We start from the raw sequence: 16,393 nt of genomic DNA, 5'->3' as shown, positions 1-16,393 counted from the left end.
ACTAGCAAACACCGCCAGCCAGCATAGCAAAGCAAAGAATAGTACACTACACACTTGCAGCAACACAGACAGAGACCCAAATTTAGCGAAAGAGTCTCGGAGAGAGAAAGAGAGGGGAGAGAGAGAGGAGCCAAAAAGAGGCCTGGCAGGTGCAGGTGTACCAAATCACACACACACACATCTGCAACGCGCCTACATACATTGAACGGTGCCTGGACTGCACTGCAGCCTACTTTCTCTCTCTCCTCTAGCTCGCTCGCTCTGGTGCACAACAACAACAACGAACGACATCCAGTTTTTGCACTAAACGTTACAACGACATCACGCTGCTCACGCTGCTTGCTCACAGGGGCCTCTTCTAGAGAGAGAAACGCTGAAACGGCCGGGTGTGGAGGTGGGAATTGTGATACTTGCTAGTGGAGAGGAAGAGAAAGTGTGTGTGTGAGAGAGAGAGAGAGAGAGAGAGAGAGAGAGAGAGAGAGAGAGAGATTAAAGGAAGTTAAGGAAGGCGACACATTAACGCCATTAGGTGGACGCGGTACCTGATTAATTCTTAACGCCTATTTGTCCTGATTCTCCCTCCCTCCCTGAACTTTCCTCTTCTACTTATTTTCACCCTTTTCTAATTTTCTCGCTTTCTTTTCTTCTTCTTTTTTCTTCATCCTCCGCAATATCTTCTTTATTCTGTTTTGGTTCAGAGGCGGAGAGAATTGATAAATAAATAGACATGGCGCCGAGGACGACTGCCGGTGTAGAAGGCTTGGGGCCCACCACCGTCAATGTTGCCGAGAGAGAAAGCAGCGGCTGTAGCGATGGTTCAGCCTTCCCTGCTGCTGCTGCTGCTGCTGCTAACAAGAATAAACGAGGTGGACGACCTGAACCAGTGACCTCTTGTTTTTCTTATTCATTTTATTGTTCATGTTTGTGTTGAACTCTGCTCGGAGAGAAAATTTGTAACTAAGCTCTGTTTTAGTCTTGGATTTTATTTTTTTCCACAGTAAAATGAGATGTGTTGACCATTATTAATTTTTAATGATGGAAATAAAAACTATTCTATTTTTGGGTTACTGATTCAGAGACGAATTCTACAATTGGCATTTTGATTTTTCAGAGGTAGCTCAAGGCATGTTGCATCAAATTTTTATGATGAACATTTAGGATCTTCAACTCTCTGTGTATTGTGGCCTGTAACAAGTCCCATTTCTGAAATGGGTTCTCAAATTCTTATGGACTTTCACTTTAGCGGGTCCTCATGGTTTGATTTTCAGCCCCCGCCCAATTTTGCCTCGGTTTGTTCTTATGTTTTCAATTTTGGTGTTAGGTGAGAAAGATGATTCGTACACTCGACTATGGCATGCATGTGCAGGTCCTAATGTTTATGTTCCGGGCCCCGGAGAGAAGGTTTTCTACTTCCCTCAAGGTCACATGGAACAGGTTCTCCTCCCTCACCTCCTTCATTACTATTTCTTTTATGGCACTTTTAAGGACTCTGTTTCTTCTGTCTATTAAGCAAATTGTGAAGTTTTCATGCCATTTCTATTTGGTCCTGGGCCCACTTTTTAGATGGTCCCTAAATTTCAATCAATCCCTTCAATTTGTTTTTGTCTGAGGTCCAAATAGGTAACATCTTTGCCTGTTGATCTAGAATAGGTCGAGGCATATGCAAACGAAGATGGCAAAATGGAAATGCCAATTTACAATTTGCCTTCCAAGATCCTCTGCAATGTTGTCTGTGTTCTGCTAAAGGTAAATTGTTCCTCTCTGCGTGTGTTTAACAAAATGTGATGGGTATAACTTTAAAATTGTGTATGGACTTGAAACTTGAATGGCTTACAATTTATGAGAATTTATTAATTTTTGAATGACTCATTTGCAGGCTGAAGTTCACACAGATGAAGTGTTTGCTCAAATCACCTTGCTTCCTCTGACTGAGGTTAGCTACTGAGTGCTGAGATGACCTTGCTTAGGCCCCATAAGAACTTACAAGAAACTGATATGATATCTTTTTGATGCCATTAATTTTTATTTTTTTTTTTGTATGGCTCATAATTTGAAAAGTTTACATTATTTCACCTGTTCTGGAATTTTTACATGTGATGATAATAACAACATATGCGTACTGCTTTGGCACCTTGCAGCAAGAACAGCTAAGTTTAGATGAAGAAAATAATCAACCCGTGCCTCAGAGCACGAGTACACGCTCCTTTAGCAAGACACTCACCCCATCTGACACAAGCACTCATGGTGGATTCTCTGTTCCGAAACGACAAGCTGATGAGTGCCTTCCACCTCTGGTTGGTTTTTATTCTGATGGCTTTCCATAACACCCATTAGAAAATTAATGGCACACATCTGCTAAGCAATCATTTAACCAATTCAATGTGATATAAGTTGAGGCTAAGTTTAAATGAGGCATATGGGGATAAATGCCTTCATATATTTGATTTTGGCTTCTCTTGTTACTGTTTCTTGGGACAGATATGAAAATCTTAGAACCTAGTCAACCTAGTAATCTACTACTAAGTGACAAGAACTATGCTCGCATGTTTGGTACTTTGGATTATACAAGTGTCATAGGAAATCTTGTCTCAGATCTTCACCTTTTGCAATCACCTCTATCTCATAAGATTTATATAAAATGCTAAGTATTAGAAGCCAGTTCCTTCACAAGTTATAGATGTTTTTGTAGGACATGTCTCAGCAACCACCAGTACAAGAACTCGTCGCAAGGGACTTGCAGGGATTTGAGTGGCACTTTCGCCATATATTTCGTGGTATCTTCAAATTCAGACACTCTCAAACATCTAACTGTGGAAGTAACTTAAGCATCATTATTAATACTTACAGAATCAGAAACAGATGCATGACACTTGAATTTGGTCATTGTGTTCGACATTGCAGTAATGTACTTATGGATGCATTTCTTTGATTATTTCAATATGCGGGACATGTTTTTCTTTCAGAAATTTAAAATTCCTCTCATCATGCCTAGGAGAAAAAAAGCAATTTGCCATGGTTTTCTGACTCCATGTAATACATAATGGACCAACCTACAAATAAATGCTCACTAATGTAATTGCATTTACAGTTGCAATTATTATCCTTCTTAAGTGTGGCGAACACTTTTAATTCTCATGCATGTTTCTGCCTTAACCTTCTACATTGGATTCATCATATACGACCAATCTTAAATTTATGCTGCATCTCCCACAATGTAGGTCAGCCAAAGAGGCACTTGCTTACCAGTGGTTGGAGTACATTTGTGACTGCAAAAAGACTTGTTGCTGGGGATGCATGTATCTTTGTCAGGTACTCTCTCTCTCTCTCTCTCTCTCTCTCTCTCTCTCTCTCTCTCTCTCTCTCTCTCTCTCAAGTTAAAGGGTTAATTAATATATGTATTAGTTATCTGTCTTCACTGTTAGTTATCTAATGATTGTAATTCTTGCTTCAGAGGAGAAAATGGAGAGTTGCGTGTTGGGATACGCCGTGTGAACAAAAAACAGGACAATGCATCAACTGCTCTCATTTCAGGCCACAGCATGCAACATGGCATACTTGCCAGTGCTTTCCATGCCAATTCTACTGGTACCCTGTTTACTGTGTACTATCGTCCATGGTAAGCTATTTGATTCTGTGAGCTAATAGGGTTTAGATTTAATATCAGTATCACTGGGTACACACATATTCCAAGGTTTTAAGCTGCCATCTTTTTATGCATATGCAGGACCAGTCCTGCTGCATTTATAATTCCTTATGATCAATACATGAAATCAGCAAAAAATGACTATTCTATTGGTATGAGATTCAGAACGTGTTTTGAAGGTGAAGAATGTGCAGAGAAAAGGTAATCAAGCCTTGGCTTCTGAGTGCAAGAATGGATGGATAAAAATACCGTAGACACTGTTAACAACCTACCTTTTCCCCCCTAAAGTGTCACTGTCATGGTGTTTTGACTGAATGTGGTTATTGTATGAACCAGATTGGCGGGTACTATAATAGGTATTGAAGATAATGATTGTATCAGGTGGGCCAGTTCAGAATGGAGGTGTCTGAAGGTACCCAAGTTCCTCTTCTAATCATCAAAATCTCAAAATCTTCAAACTGATACATAACTATCTCATTAATTGATCTGTCCATCCAGGTCCAATGGGATGCCTCATCAGATACAAACTTGCATCCTGAAAGGCTTTCTCCTTGGAATATCATGCCTCTCCAACCTAATAAGAGAGCACATGTTCCTGATCTGATATCACCTGGGTTTCCTAACTTGGCTACGAATGGTCAGTAACTCTCATATACCTCCCTGTGGAAAGTTTCTCTAGATTTCAGAGAAAGCTTCCTTCGTCAACTCAGTTTTAATGATATATCCAATTAAAGTCAAAATTAATCAACTTATCTCTCTTCTTTTCTTCATAGGCTTATTGCCAATTCCAGCTGAGTATACACCTCCAAGACAAAAAAAGGTCTTTCAAGGTCAAGAAATTAGTGACCCACCTGCTCATGAACCGGGTACACAAAAACCACCATTACTACCGCAGTTCATTCCACCATCAAATCCTGACTGGACCCATACAGAATTGGGATTGGAAAACAATCCATTGCATGACCCACTTTATCAATGTCCTGGCAGTGTAATAGCTCCAAGTCTCACTAACCAATGGCCACCGATATTTAATTTTGGAGTCTGGGACAGTGTAGCGTTTAGAAGAAGCATGTCAGTTCCAAATGTCAAATCCTCTGGGTCCCAGGACTCGAGGGCCTTCAAACCAAGGAGTGAGATTGAAGCGCCACTTGTCCAACCAAATAGCCGTGGTACAACCATGCTGTTTGGAGTCAATATAGTTACTAGTCACCCGGAGCTCCCTTCACCACAAGTTGTCACTTCTAGTGAACTTTTTAGTCCTTGTTCTATTACTCCAATATCTCAGTCGAGTGTTTCTGAAACTGTCCAGATTTCAGAGACATCTAAGAGTGTTTCTGGTGTTCTTTCTGCGAAACAATGCAAGAAATGTTGCTCTGTCACTAACAGGAGCTGCATAAAGGTACATTACATATAAAACTTCTTCTATGTTGTCTTTCCAAACAAGTTGTAGGAAACATTTATGCTAATTGAATTATCTTTATTGTTTTGCATTCTAAATTATTCAATCACCAAACTAGAATTTGATTTCATGCACCTTAAAAGATGTATCTGTGTGTTTAGATAACGAGCAACCTTCTAACTAGTTTCTACAAACTTCCAAAGAGCTGTGTCTGGTGGTGATTATGCTTTGTTGAAGTTATATGGTCAAGCATAGTTACGTGTGATTCAGGTCCCTTAGAAGGCACATGAATATGCCTTCTTATTACTTTCAAGTTGCATTTGTAGGATAATGAATCAATGTGCAGATAATGTTAAACAACTAGTATTTCTCTTCTCACCTCCTTATAATGGTTGAGTTGATTGCTCAAGTTAACCTTGTCAAAATTTCAACGCTCTTTCAGGTGCTCAAATATGGAGCTCCTGTTGGAAGGTCGGTGGACCTCACACGCTTTGATGGGTATGGTGAACTCATTTCTGAGCTTGACCAGATGTTCGATTTGAAAGGAAGCTTGATCGATGGAAGCAGTGGGTGGCAGGTAACCTACATGGATGATGAAGGAGACATGATGCTGATAGGAGATTACCTGTGGCAGTTAAGAACTAGAACTCATACTGTGACTTAAAGTTTGCCATTTCTGATGTGCTGTACAAATCTGATCTGCTATCGGTCTTTACTAATTTGGTAATCATGTTACATATGCAGTGAATTCCAGTCCATGGTGCAAAAATTGTTCATCTGTCCAAAGGAAGAAATCGACAGACTGAATCCAGGCTCGCCAAATGCAACATCCCTCTAATTCTTTCCTCTGAGGTCATTTGTGTTTATCTGTTCATATGAGGGGGTGTGAGAGAGACAGAGACAGAGACACAGAGAGATGGTATCGACAAACATGTCTGCATGAATAGCTATGTCCACTTGTGCAAATTTAATCATCTAGTGTAGCTACAGTTTACACATTATCTAAATTTAGCCAAAAACACAAGTTCGGTCGTTTGTTCTGAAGGATGCTAGTGTTTTGTGATAAGATTGCTGTCCTGTATAAAATCCAGATATATACCTGTTCTGGTAGAATTATGAACCTGGGCAGTGGGCATGAATCTTGATAGATACTTTATTCACAGTATATTATATTGGATAGTTGTTCTTTATTTCGAATTTGGTTTGCATATTGGGCTATAATGTGTGATTTTTTTGGGCCTATTTATATGGTATGGGCCCGAGCAACTCGGTTATCCGAAAAAAAAAAAAAAGACAAAAAGAAAAAAAATGTGAGAGCAGCTTGTGCCTCGGAGGCTCAGCCTTTGAAAACCCTCATCTGTGAATGTCCAGGCGCACGCACCCTTCATATATTTCCCGCCACCAAACCATTCTCCCAACAAAGAAAATCTGCAGTGAAACGAAAGTAACCATGAAATCTTTGTATCCAACTAGACCAATTACAGCCGTCCCAAAGTTTAATTCTACCTCTTACACCAAAAATTTTGCTATCACCAATGTTGCTACGCCTACGCTCAATTTCTGGGTTTCATCACCGCATCCAATTCGCTCACTGAACGATTTTCCCAAGCCACACCCACACACTGCTCTAAGATCTCAGTCTCCTTCAAACCCACAAAGCAACGAGCAAGAGAAAGATGAAGTGGAAGAAGAAGAAGACCCAGATGCCCAAGTCCAAGACCTTGTGGTCCCAGAGCATTGGTTGGTCCCTTCCAAGGCCTTGGAGGTACAATTTTCTCTTAATTTACAGAAATTAAATTTCAGCTGTTTTTGGATTGATTGTTTTGATTGAATGATATCTATTTATCTATCCAGGAATCAGAGTGGCTAAGGGTTACTTTGCATAAGTGGTTGGATGATGAGTATTGCCCAGAAGCCAACAATGTTGAAATCAGCAATATTGCTGCTCAATCATACTACAAATCTTTGCTGGGAAAACAGACTGACTTGGGTGAGATTTTGCTGAAGATGGCTATAGAATTGGAATCTATTTCCTACCAGGAAAGCTTCCATGGGGCATTCTCATCCGCCAACGCAGCAGTGAATTTGATTGCCCAACGGATAGAGCAGTCCTGATTTTAACTCAAACCAGTTGATGAAGGTTTTCACTTTTCACTTTTCATTTCACCAAATTAGTAATTTATCTTCTCCTACATTTCCTATGTAAAAACAGTAAGTTTTCATACATCAATCTTGCATGAAAAGGCCTTCATCTTTCGAATCAATGTCTTCTCATCTCATATGTCTTTGCATGGTGAGTCAGTGACAACTGATAATGAATGTTTAATGCACCTGATCTGGTGCAGGAAATTCCAAAGTCTTGAAAGATGTAAAACCTCCATCTATCACCAAATTATGCCCACTAACATATTTAGCATCATCTGTAGCTAGATAAAGTGCAGCATTAGCAATATCGTTGGGTTCACAATTTGTGCCCTCCAAGACGCCGGCATTCTGTGTTATTTCTATTAGACGCTGTATATCGACTCCCGGGAAAATCCGACTCATTTCTTCAAGTACAAATGGGGTTGGGATGGCAAATGGGGATATACAATTGACCCGAATTCCATGCTTGCTTAGCTCTGCAGCCAGAGACTTAACAATGCCTATGACAGCAAACTTGGATACCGAATAGGTGTGCTGTGCGAGTCCTCCCATTAGTCCCGTGACACTGGCTGTGCATAGAATGGAGCCAGTTTTGCGCGGGATCATCACACGTGAAGCATGTTTCATTCCTGCAACGACTCCTCTCACGTTGATGTTCATGACACGATCGAACACTGCCAGGTCGAGGTCCACAATGCTCGGGGGAGTGTTGCAGGCTACCCCTGCATTGGCGTACATAATGTCAAGCTGGCTATGTTTAGAGATGGTGAAATCTACAGCATTGGAAATGTCGGATTCTTTTGAGACATCACAGGCGATGAAGGTCGCATTGGGACCGAGCTCGTTTGCCGTGACCTGGCCAAGCTGCTGTTGGATATCTGCAATGACAACTTTGGCACCATTGCTGATGAATTTGGATGCAGTTGCCTTTCCTATGCCACTTGCTGCTCCGGTGATCAGCGCCACTTTGCCTTCAAGTCTGCTTTGTCACACATAGCAAAGCAAACATGGCCCAAGTCCAAGCATCAGTTGCAGACTTAAAAGAATCCAATCAACAGAAGGGGAAGCATCTGATAAAATCTAATTAACCCCATATCCATTCAAGTTTGCCTACCTCGCAGTCTGGGACGAAAATCCCATCTTGAAGCTTGGAGAAACCACAGGAGCTCTTGAAATGGTAACCTTTTTTCTGTTCAAAACTTCAAACCATTAGCAACTTTTCTTCTGAGTTGTATCCAAAGATAAAGATTATATCTTATTGAATAGGAAGAGAAAACCTCAGCCACAAAAAAAGAAAAACCCAAGAAAACCAAAGCGAAAAAAAATCCCAGCACTTTGAAATGATTTCTGTCTGTCTGCATAGATATCAAAATCAAAAGGTAAGAGAAGCAAACCTTAATGCAACCCTGAACATGGTTTGTTTTGTTGAAGAAGATGTGGTGGTTCTTGTTTCTTATTTCTATCGGCCAATTGTTGAACATGGTTGGACCGACAAGGAGGATGTAAGAAAGCATCTTACACGGCCGGCAACGTGTGGGCCCGTTGCATCAATATTTTTTCTTTTTTTCTTTTTGTGGTCTGAAATTTTGTTTAATGTCAATATAGTAGTGTCAACAACAAAATCTGGGGAATCTGGGGTTGGATTGGAGTGGAGGACTATACGACAAAATCTTTTAAAAATTAATCAACCTTGAAGGATAATTATTGTAGTTAGCCATTCTTGAACAATGTTTATTGAAACTAGTCCCTGTCATAATTTTCAGTTTCAGGGTTAATTCTAGAAATGCACAGCAAAGAAGATAATAACAAAAGTCTGATGAATTGGGGAGATTTGACAGAATCTTGGGTGGATCCAAACCCCTTTAAAATTACGGGGGCTATTGGATTGGATGAGAAACGTTTCTCATTGAAAACAACAATCCAACAGCCAGCTGCCTCTCCACCTTCTTTGTTTCCAAATATTCCCTTTCCTCTATCAACGGTATACATTCAACTTCAGCTGCTAATGGTGGCCCACCAGGAGATTTGACAGAATCTTGGGTGGATCCAAACCCCTTTAAAATTACGGGGGCTATTGGATTGGATGAGAAACGTTTCTCATTGAAAACAACAATCCAACAGCCAGCTGCCTCTCCACCTTCTTTGTTTCCAAATATTCCCTTTCCTCTATCAACGGTATACATTCAACTTCAGCTGCTAATGGTGGCCCACCAGGAATCAGGCAAAAGTTACCACTTCCAGTGTAGGTTCCCAACTTGTCTCCTTCGTCGCAAAAGTAGAATTCTCCTAACTGAAGACGGTGTGGAATTCATTCATTGGCTCCGCGGTTGAGAACACGCAGCTCCAATTCGAAAGCATTGGTACCCCCTTAATCAAAAAATAAATTTAAGGAGTAGGGCCGCGCGGCTATATACCCAATAAATTTAAGGAGTATAGCTGCGCGAAGAAGTACAGTCGCGCGGCTATACTTTCCTTAAGGAGTAGAGCCGCATAGCTAGACTGCTCGTGTTTACAGAGTAAAGCCGTGCGGTATACTCGTGAGATGAAAAATATATTTAAGGAGTATAGCCATCGGCTGTACTCTTTACCCCCACCACCTCTAGTGCTCAACAGCTCCGTCAGCCAACAAAAACGAGTGAACATAGGTAATTGAAAACAAAAGGCTTGCCCAGAAGTAGTGCAGATGAAGACAAATAATGAACGAAGAAAGAAAATAAGAGGAGAGAGAGTGAAGCAAAAGAAGGATAAAATCATAAAAGTGCCCCGGTGTGGGTGGAACTCTCGGAGGTGTTTTAAACGACATCCCGTTTCACATGCCAAAGTGAAAGAAGGAAAAATACAAAAAAATATCTAAGAACCAGGGGCATTCCGAGAATTGAACTCGGGACCTCTCGCACCCTAAGCGAGAATCATACCACTAGACCAAATGCCCTTTTGATTTACAATCTAAAATTGTAAATATTTCTTTTGGTAATTCAGGATGAAAATCCCATCTTGAAGATTGAAACAAAATTCAAACCCCGTTAGCCAGCAACAAAAGGAAAAAAAGATTTTAAAATTTTATTTAATAAAAAGGAAAAAAAAAAAAAAAAAAAACTTCAGCAACAAAAGAAGAACAAAATTGAAAACAAAAGGCTTGCCTAGTATTGCAAACTCTGTTTTTGGAAGGATTTGAATCTTGATGATAGAACAACCAAATTCTTTTATCATGGTAAATATTATTATAGAATTTGTTGCAAATTCATAGGAAGCTACATGTAAGAAAATTGAAGCAAAACCCAAAGAACTACGTTATAAGCAAAACCAATTGAGCACTACATCAAAGTGTACCAATAGTAAACTGAAATAAAGACAAGAATATTACTAGCTAGGAAAGGAAAGGAATAAATTAAAGAGCAAAAAGCAGTGATGAAGCAAATTCACCAAGCCTCTTCTTTTGGAGGGACTTGGCAGAATTTTGGGTAGATCCATATCCCTTTGAGTTGACGGCTCTTGGATTCTTCAACACGATCGCCAGAAATGCTCTCACAGTAAACGAAACTGTCCAGGTCACCAGACTTCCTTTGTGTCCCACAAGTAGAAAACGAAACATCCGCATCATCTGGCAACCCCAGCTTCTTCTTCATGTCAGTGTTCTTGAAATAACTAGCGTAAACAATGAAATCTGACTTGAGTCCCACAGAATACTCAGAAGACCTTCTGGAAAACCTCCAGCTTAGTGGCTTATGAATAGTAGATACAATAATGAGCACACGGTCTGTATGGTCGAAAAAGTAGAATTCTTGTTTTTCAGTGTGGTAAACAGCGCAATTGATTGTACCGATTCCTGAACAAGGAATGTCATATTGGAACCATTCCTTGGCTCCGCGGTGAAGTAAATGCAGCGTCAGTTCATAATCATTGACGCGATTTATGACAGAAACTGTGCAATCCCGGGAAGTTGGAGCACACGAAAATGCTGCAACATGATCAGAGAGCTCCAAGAAAGGGCATCCCGGAAGGTCTATTTTTGTTTTGGAGAAGGGCCGAAAGAAGAACATTGATGAAGCACCACCACAATTACCAACAGCTTCACCTTCATGACCTTGTTTCTTGAACAAAAGAAGCCATCCTTGGTTCGATGCAAGGCAAGTTGTTCCGTCCAGTTCTGGAATTCTCACGGAGAACTTCTTACCACTTTCTGTGACCAACCGGCAATTATGATAAGAATCCTCAGCATACAGTAGAAAGCAGGGTTCAAAGTCTCGTGTGGATTCAATTTTAGCTGAGGCAGTGGAAGAAGCAGAGTTCCAAGACTTGCAGACGCTCCGGAAACTCAGAAGCTCGATGGGGCCTAGATGCTCTGCTATGTTTGACGCAAGATCAGGAGGAAGATCGGACCATGGCGGCCATTGCTTTATTTGCATTTGCATTTGGTCTCCAATAGACATTTTGCAAAAGCACTGGCCCATATTGTAATTTACTTTCTTAGCTGCTCCATCCATACCATACATCCATACAGAGACACACACACACACACACACACACACACACACACACACACACATATATATGTTAAAGTCGAAGGAACTAACATGGAAAAGAATTAGGGTTTATGAACCAATAAGTGAAGGCTAGCAACTAGCAGTGAATATATAACCAAGTTGTTAACTTTTAAAAGAAGGCAACAATCTGTGAGGTCTGCAATTTTCTTAATACGTTGGGTTTGGTGTTTATATTCATAGTATGCATATAGTATTTCTATCATTGCAATTTTCTTAATATGTTGAGTAAGAAATACTTCAAATGGATCAAGAATATCAAATTCAAGGTACCTTATAACGAGAATTACAAACTAAAAGTGAGAAAGAAAACCTACCTACACGCCAAACAACTTCTTCAAGTTCACCAGTGTTTTATTGATTCCCAAAAACCTGCACCATAAAAATGAAAACTTTAAAACAAAACATTTTCATATTCGAAGCACGAAACCCAAAAGCTGAATGCTTAACCCTGAACCCCAAAGCGAAGCCATTTTAGACCTAAACATGACATCACCACCGCTACAAAATAGAAAAGAAATGCTGGATATATCATAATCATTGCTAGCTAACAAAGAAACAGAGCACAAAAAGAGCCTACAAGAAGAAATCAACTGCTTCTAGACTTGACTCTTCTTTCAAATTAACATTGGAATTTGGAAGAAGAGAGAAAAATATACCATACGTCTCTTTTTTTGTTACAAAGGGGAGAAGAGATTACTATACAATACAACTCTGTAGTAGTTAATATATAGAACTCAAGAGTTCTAAGATCACAAACAACCTGTGAAAATATAAATTCATAACTCAAATTAAAACGATAAAATCATCATGGTAAGTATCCCAGTTTAGCTAGAATTCTTAGGATGTATGTGCGTTTCTCTAAAAATATATTTAAATAGTATAGCCGCGCGGCTATACTCGTTATATAAAAATATATTTGAAGACAAGGCGTCGAAGTTGGTGAGCGGTTAGCGACTCCAGAGAGGATTTGGGGAAGAAAACGACGGCGTTGTTGAAGAGGAGCAGCAGGTCTCGGTAGAGTGAGAGCGCAAGACGAATATGTGTCCTTGTGGAGCTTGCTTTGTATTGTTTCCAAGTCCACATGCTGTTGGACCATGCCCTTGTATTTGTCACTTTCCTGTACATGCAGCCACATCGTCATCATGCTTCGCTTTCGTTTTAAAATTTTCATGCTCACTAAAAATCTTCTTGTTTGTTTTTGTTCAGCACAAATTATTACAGAAAAATTAGTGACAGAAACTGAGAAACACAAAATCCATGCATGTTTAGCATTTTGAGCCCTGGACACATGAAACCAGAAGCAGCTGAGAAAGCATAGACTTCAAAAGAAGCCAAAGGACGCTGAAAGAGGCATTGTTGTTTCAGACTTTCAGTAAATCGCAGTGTTCAAAAAATCAGCCTAGGTGGCTAGGCGGTCGCTAGAAGGGCTCGAGGCGGCTAGGATGTCACTAGGAATGCGTGAGGCTGCTAAGCGGGCTCGAGGCGGGTAGGAGGGCGCAAGGATGCTAGCTAGGCGGCTAGGTGGTAGCTAGGCGGTCGCTAGGTGGGCGCGAGGATGCTAGGCGGTCGGTAGGCGGCTAGGCGGCTAGGAGGTAGCTAGGCGGGCGCCTAGGCGGGTTGGGTCTTTTTTGGTTTCCGAACCCGGAGGACGAAGCCGCAGAAACCAAAGAAAACAAATCGAAGCTTGAGTTGATAGAGAAGAGAAATGGCTTGACTGCGAGTGCAAGTTCCATACTCTGCAAGTGCAAGCTTCGTGTTCGTCTGAAAGAGGCCATTGTTGTTTCAGACTTTCATTCAATCGCGGTGTTCGAAAAATCGGCATGGCTCTAGGTGACTAGGCTGTCGCTAGGAAGGCGCGAGGCGGCTAGGCGGTTGCTAGGCTGGTGCGAGGCGGCTAGGCGGTGGCTAGGCTGGTGCGAGGCGGTGGCTAGGCTGGTGCGAGGCGGTAGCTAGGCTGCTAGGCGGGTTGGGTCTTTTTTGGTTGCTGAACTCCGAGGACGAAGCAGCCGAAACCAAAGAAAACAAATCGAAGCTTGAGTTGATAGAGAAGCGAAATGGCTCGACTGCGAGTGCAAGCTTCGTGTTCGTTTGGAATATATTTAATGAGTATAGCCGTTCGGCTATACTGTTTAAATAAAAATATATTTAAAGCGTATAGTCGCATATATATATATATATATATATATCCACCGCCACCTCCAGAGCTCAACAGCTCCGTCGGCGAACAAAAGAAGAAAAAACCCCAAGAAAAACGAGTGAACACAGGTAATTGAAAACAAAAGGCTTGCCCAGTATTGTACAAGTAGTGCAAATGAAGACAAATAATGAACAAAGAAAGAAAATTGGGGGGTGGTGTGGTGGTGGTGAGAGAGAAGCAAAAGAACAAGTAAAAAAGACTTCAAGTGATTTTTGGCTATGCTTCAAAAATAAAAATGATAATCGAAAGGAAAAGAAGGGAAGCTTAACCCTGAACATACTTAATTTCTTCAAGAAAATATGGTTCTGTTTTTCCTTCACACCCCTCTTCTCTTCTCCTGCCTTTGAGCTCCTCCAGCTGACTTCATCTTTGCATGCCATCGAATTATTTTTATTGTCAATGTGCTTGCTGTGTATGTTTTTGTTTGGTTCAGAATCATTTTAAACGGACGGCAGCATGTGGGCCCTACTTCTGCTTGCATTGCATCAGTGATTACATTGTATCAAGTATAGAAGTTACTAGTTTAAGAAAGAAAATTAGTGAGGTAAATCCTAATTAAAGTACCAAACTCTGTTTTTGGAAGGATTAGAACCAGATTAAATTCTTATATCATGGTAAATATTATTTTCTTACAAATTCATAGGAAGCTAATCCAATGATTTAGATGAGTTGATGCTACATGTAAATCAATGCTCTGTGCTTACAGAGCATATGGGTTTGAGAGTTCAAATTTGAAGAGTTGATATAGACTGAGATTGCACAAAGTGAAAAGAAGAAGAAAACTTTGTCCAGGCAAGAGCAAACCAGAAACCAAGTTCACCAACAAAAATTGAAGCAAAACCCAAAGAGCTAGAAATTGAAGTTGATAGAGTCGTTGTTATAAGAAAAGTACCCCAACCTTACCTAAAAAAACAGAAGAAAACCAATTGAGCATTACATCAAAGTCAACCAATAGTAAGCTGAAATAAAGAGAAGAATGGTACTAGGAATAAATCAAACAAGAATTAGGCAAAAAGCAGTGATGGAGCCAATTCACCAAGTCTCTTCTTTTGGAGGGACTCGGTAGAATTTTGGGTAGATCCATACCCCTCTGAGTTGACGGCTCTTGGATTCTTCAATACGGCGGTTGCAAGATATGCTCTCATTGTAAACGAAACTATCCTTGCCACCTGACTTCCTTTGTGTCCCACAAGTAGAAAACGAAACAGCCTCATGATTTGCCATTGCCAACCCCAGCTTCTTCTTCATGTCAGTGTTCATGAAATAACTCTTGCTAACAAAGAATTTTGGCTGGGGTCCCGTGGGATCCACAGGAGACCATCTGAAAAACCTCCAGCCCACTAGGTTATGATCAGTAAATACGATGAACAACCGGTCTGTATTGTCGAAAAAGTAGAATTCTTGTTGATCAGTCCTGCAAGCAGCGCATTTGATTGTATCGATTCCTGAACAAGGAATGTCGCGTTGGAACCATTCCTTGTCTCCGCGGCGAAGTAAATGCAGCTTCAGTTCATAACCATTGACGCGGTTTATAACACAAACCTCACAAGCCCAGGAAGTTGGAGCACACGAAAATGCTGCAACATGATCAGAGAGCTCCGAGAAAGGGCATCCTGGAAGGTCAATTTTTGTTTTGGAGAAGGGCTGAAAGAAGAACATTGATGAAGCACCACCACAATTACCAACAACTTCACCTTCAAGACCTTGTTTCTTGAACAAAAGAAGCCATCCTTGGTTTTGTTGATGCGAAAAAGTGGTTCGGCACGTGTTTCGCCAACTTAGTGATATTATGCCTTCGGCAGATGTCTAACTTCAGAAGGGTAAGTACCTGCAAAAGGACACGTTCGGTAAGACCTTGGGGTACCGGTGTGGTACCGGCCGAAGGCGCTCCGATGCTTTAGTAAGTACGGTTTTAGTAATGTTAGCTGACAGATCAAGCGGTAGCGTACCGTTGGTTTTTTTTCTCCTCCTCCTTTTGAGGATAGAGGTCTTCTTATATAGGCCTTGGGAGGCGTGCCCTATGCTCATATTTCCGATGTGGGACTGTAGAAGCGGATTGTGAGCATGACACGTGTCCGGTAGAGTAATGATAAAAAAGGAACCGATCGGTAGGCACCATGCCGAAGGTCATCCGTGATCAATAACGATCCTGTCCACGTGTTCGGAGGTCATAGGTCGTTTATTCCGGGTATAAACAGGTTTGATGCAAGGCAAGTTGTTCTGTCCAGTTCTGGAAGTCTCATGGTGAACTTCTTACCAGTTTCTGTGAGCAATTGGCATTTATGATCAAAATCCTCAGCATACAGTAGAAACCAGGGTTCAAAGTCTGGTGTGGATTCAATTTTAGCTGAGGCAGTGGAAGAAGCAGAGTTCCAAGCCTTGCAGACGCTCTGGAAACTCAGAAGCTCGATGGGGCCTAGACGCTCTGCTATGTTTGACGCAAGTTTAGGAGGAAGATCAGACCA

The 16,393-nt window shown here is 41.0% G+C and overlaps 5 protein-coding genes and 1 non-coding gene across 7 annotated transcripts; 2 read left to right on the top strand and 4 right to left on the bottom strand.

The window, feature by feature from the left end:
• Positions 1 to 4: 4 nt before the first annotated feature.
• LOC117636812 (auxin response factor 2B-like) lies at positions 5 to 6,320 on the top strand. Its single transcript, XM_034371489.1, has 15 exons — positions 5 to 538; positions 699 to 866; positions 1,322 to 1,434; positions 1,651 to 1,746; positions 1,877 to 1,933; positions 2,139 to 2,294; positions 2,690 to 2,774; positions 3,219 to 3,309; positions 3,452 to 3,616; positions 3,725 to 3,844; positions 3,980 to 4,055; positions 4,142 to 4,280; positions 4,417 to 5,042; positions 5,485 to 5,675; positions 5,787 to 6,320. Exons 2-15 carry the CDS (start codon positions 728 to 730, stop codon positions 5,878 to 5,880), a joined length of 2,148 nt encoding a protein of 715 aa, XP_034227380.1. The 5' UTR covers positions 5 to 538; positions 699 to 727; the 3' UTR covers positions 5,881 to 6,320.
• A 1-nt stretch (position 6,321) lies between these two features.
• LOC117636814 lies at positions 6,322 to 7,302 on the top strand. Its single transcript, XM_034371492.1, has 2 exons — positions 6,322 to 6,807; positions 6,897 to 7,302. Exons 1-2 carry the CDS (start codon positions 6,406 to 6,408, stop codon positions 7,155 to 7,157), a joined length of 663 nt encoding a protein of 220 aa, XP_034227383.1. The 5' UTR covers positions 6,322 to 6,405; the 3' UTR covers positions 7,158 to 7,302.
• LOC117636813 (secoisolariciresinol dehydrogenase) lies at positions 7,214 to 8,721 on the bottom strand. 2 transcript variants are annotated; one of them, XM_034371490.1, is made up of 3 exons: positions 8,582 to 8,721; positions 8,302 to 8,376; positions 7,214 to 8,166 (listed from the first exon to the last, which is right to left on the bottom strand). In XM_034371490.1, the coding sequence occupies exons 1-3, from the start codon at positions 8,599 to 8,601 to the stop codon at positions 7,365 to 7,367; spliced, it is 897 nt and encodes a 298-aa protein (XP_034227381.1). In that variant the 5' UTR covers positions 8,602 to 8,721; the 3' UTR covers positions 7,214 to 7,364. The 2 variants fall into 2 exon arrangements, with proteins under 2 accessions (XP_034227381.1, XP_034227382.1); XM_034371491.1 differs by lacking the exon at positions 8,582 to 8,721 and adding an exon at positions 8,465 to 8,568.
• Positions 8,722 to 10,047: 1,326 nt separating this feature from the next.
• Positions 10,048 to 10,119, bottom strand: TRNAP-AGG. The gene has a single exon. It is a non-coding gene; the product is annotated as a tRNA-Pro (tRNA).
• A 487-nt stretch (positions 10,120 to 10,606) lies between these two features.
• On the bottom strand, positions 10,607 to 11,680 carry LOC117638680 (F-box protein At1g49360-like). Its single transcript, XM_034373773.1, has one exon. It carries the CDS (start codon positions 11,678 to 11,680, stop codon positions 10,607 to 10,609), a length of 1,074 nt encoding a protein of 357 aa, XP_034229664.1.
• A 3,280-nt stretch (positions 11,681 to 14,960) lies between these two features.
• On the bottom strand, positions 14,961 to 15,587 carry LOC117638678. The gene has a single exon (XM_034373772.1). It carries the CDS (start codon positions 15,585 to 15,587, stop codon positions 14,961 to 14,963), a length of 627 nt encoding a protein of 208 aa, XP_034229663.1.
• Between the last annotated feature and the right edge of the window lie 806 nt (positions 15,588 to 16,393).

This window comes from Prunus dulcis, chromosome 8, assembly GCF_902201215.1.
Source record: "Prunus dulcis chromosome 8, ALMONDv2, whole genome shotgun sequence".
NCBI lineage: Eukaryota > Viridiplantae > Streptophyta > Magnoliopsida > Rosales > Rosaceae > Prunus > Prunus dulcis.
This window is presented reverse-complemented; position numbering and strand designations above follow the sequence as displayed.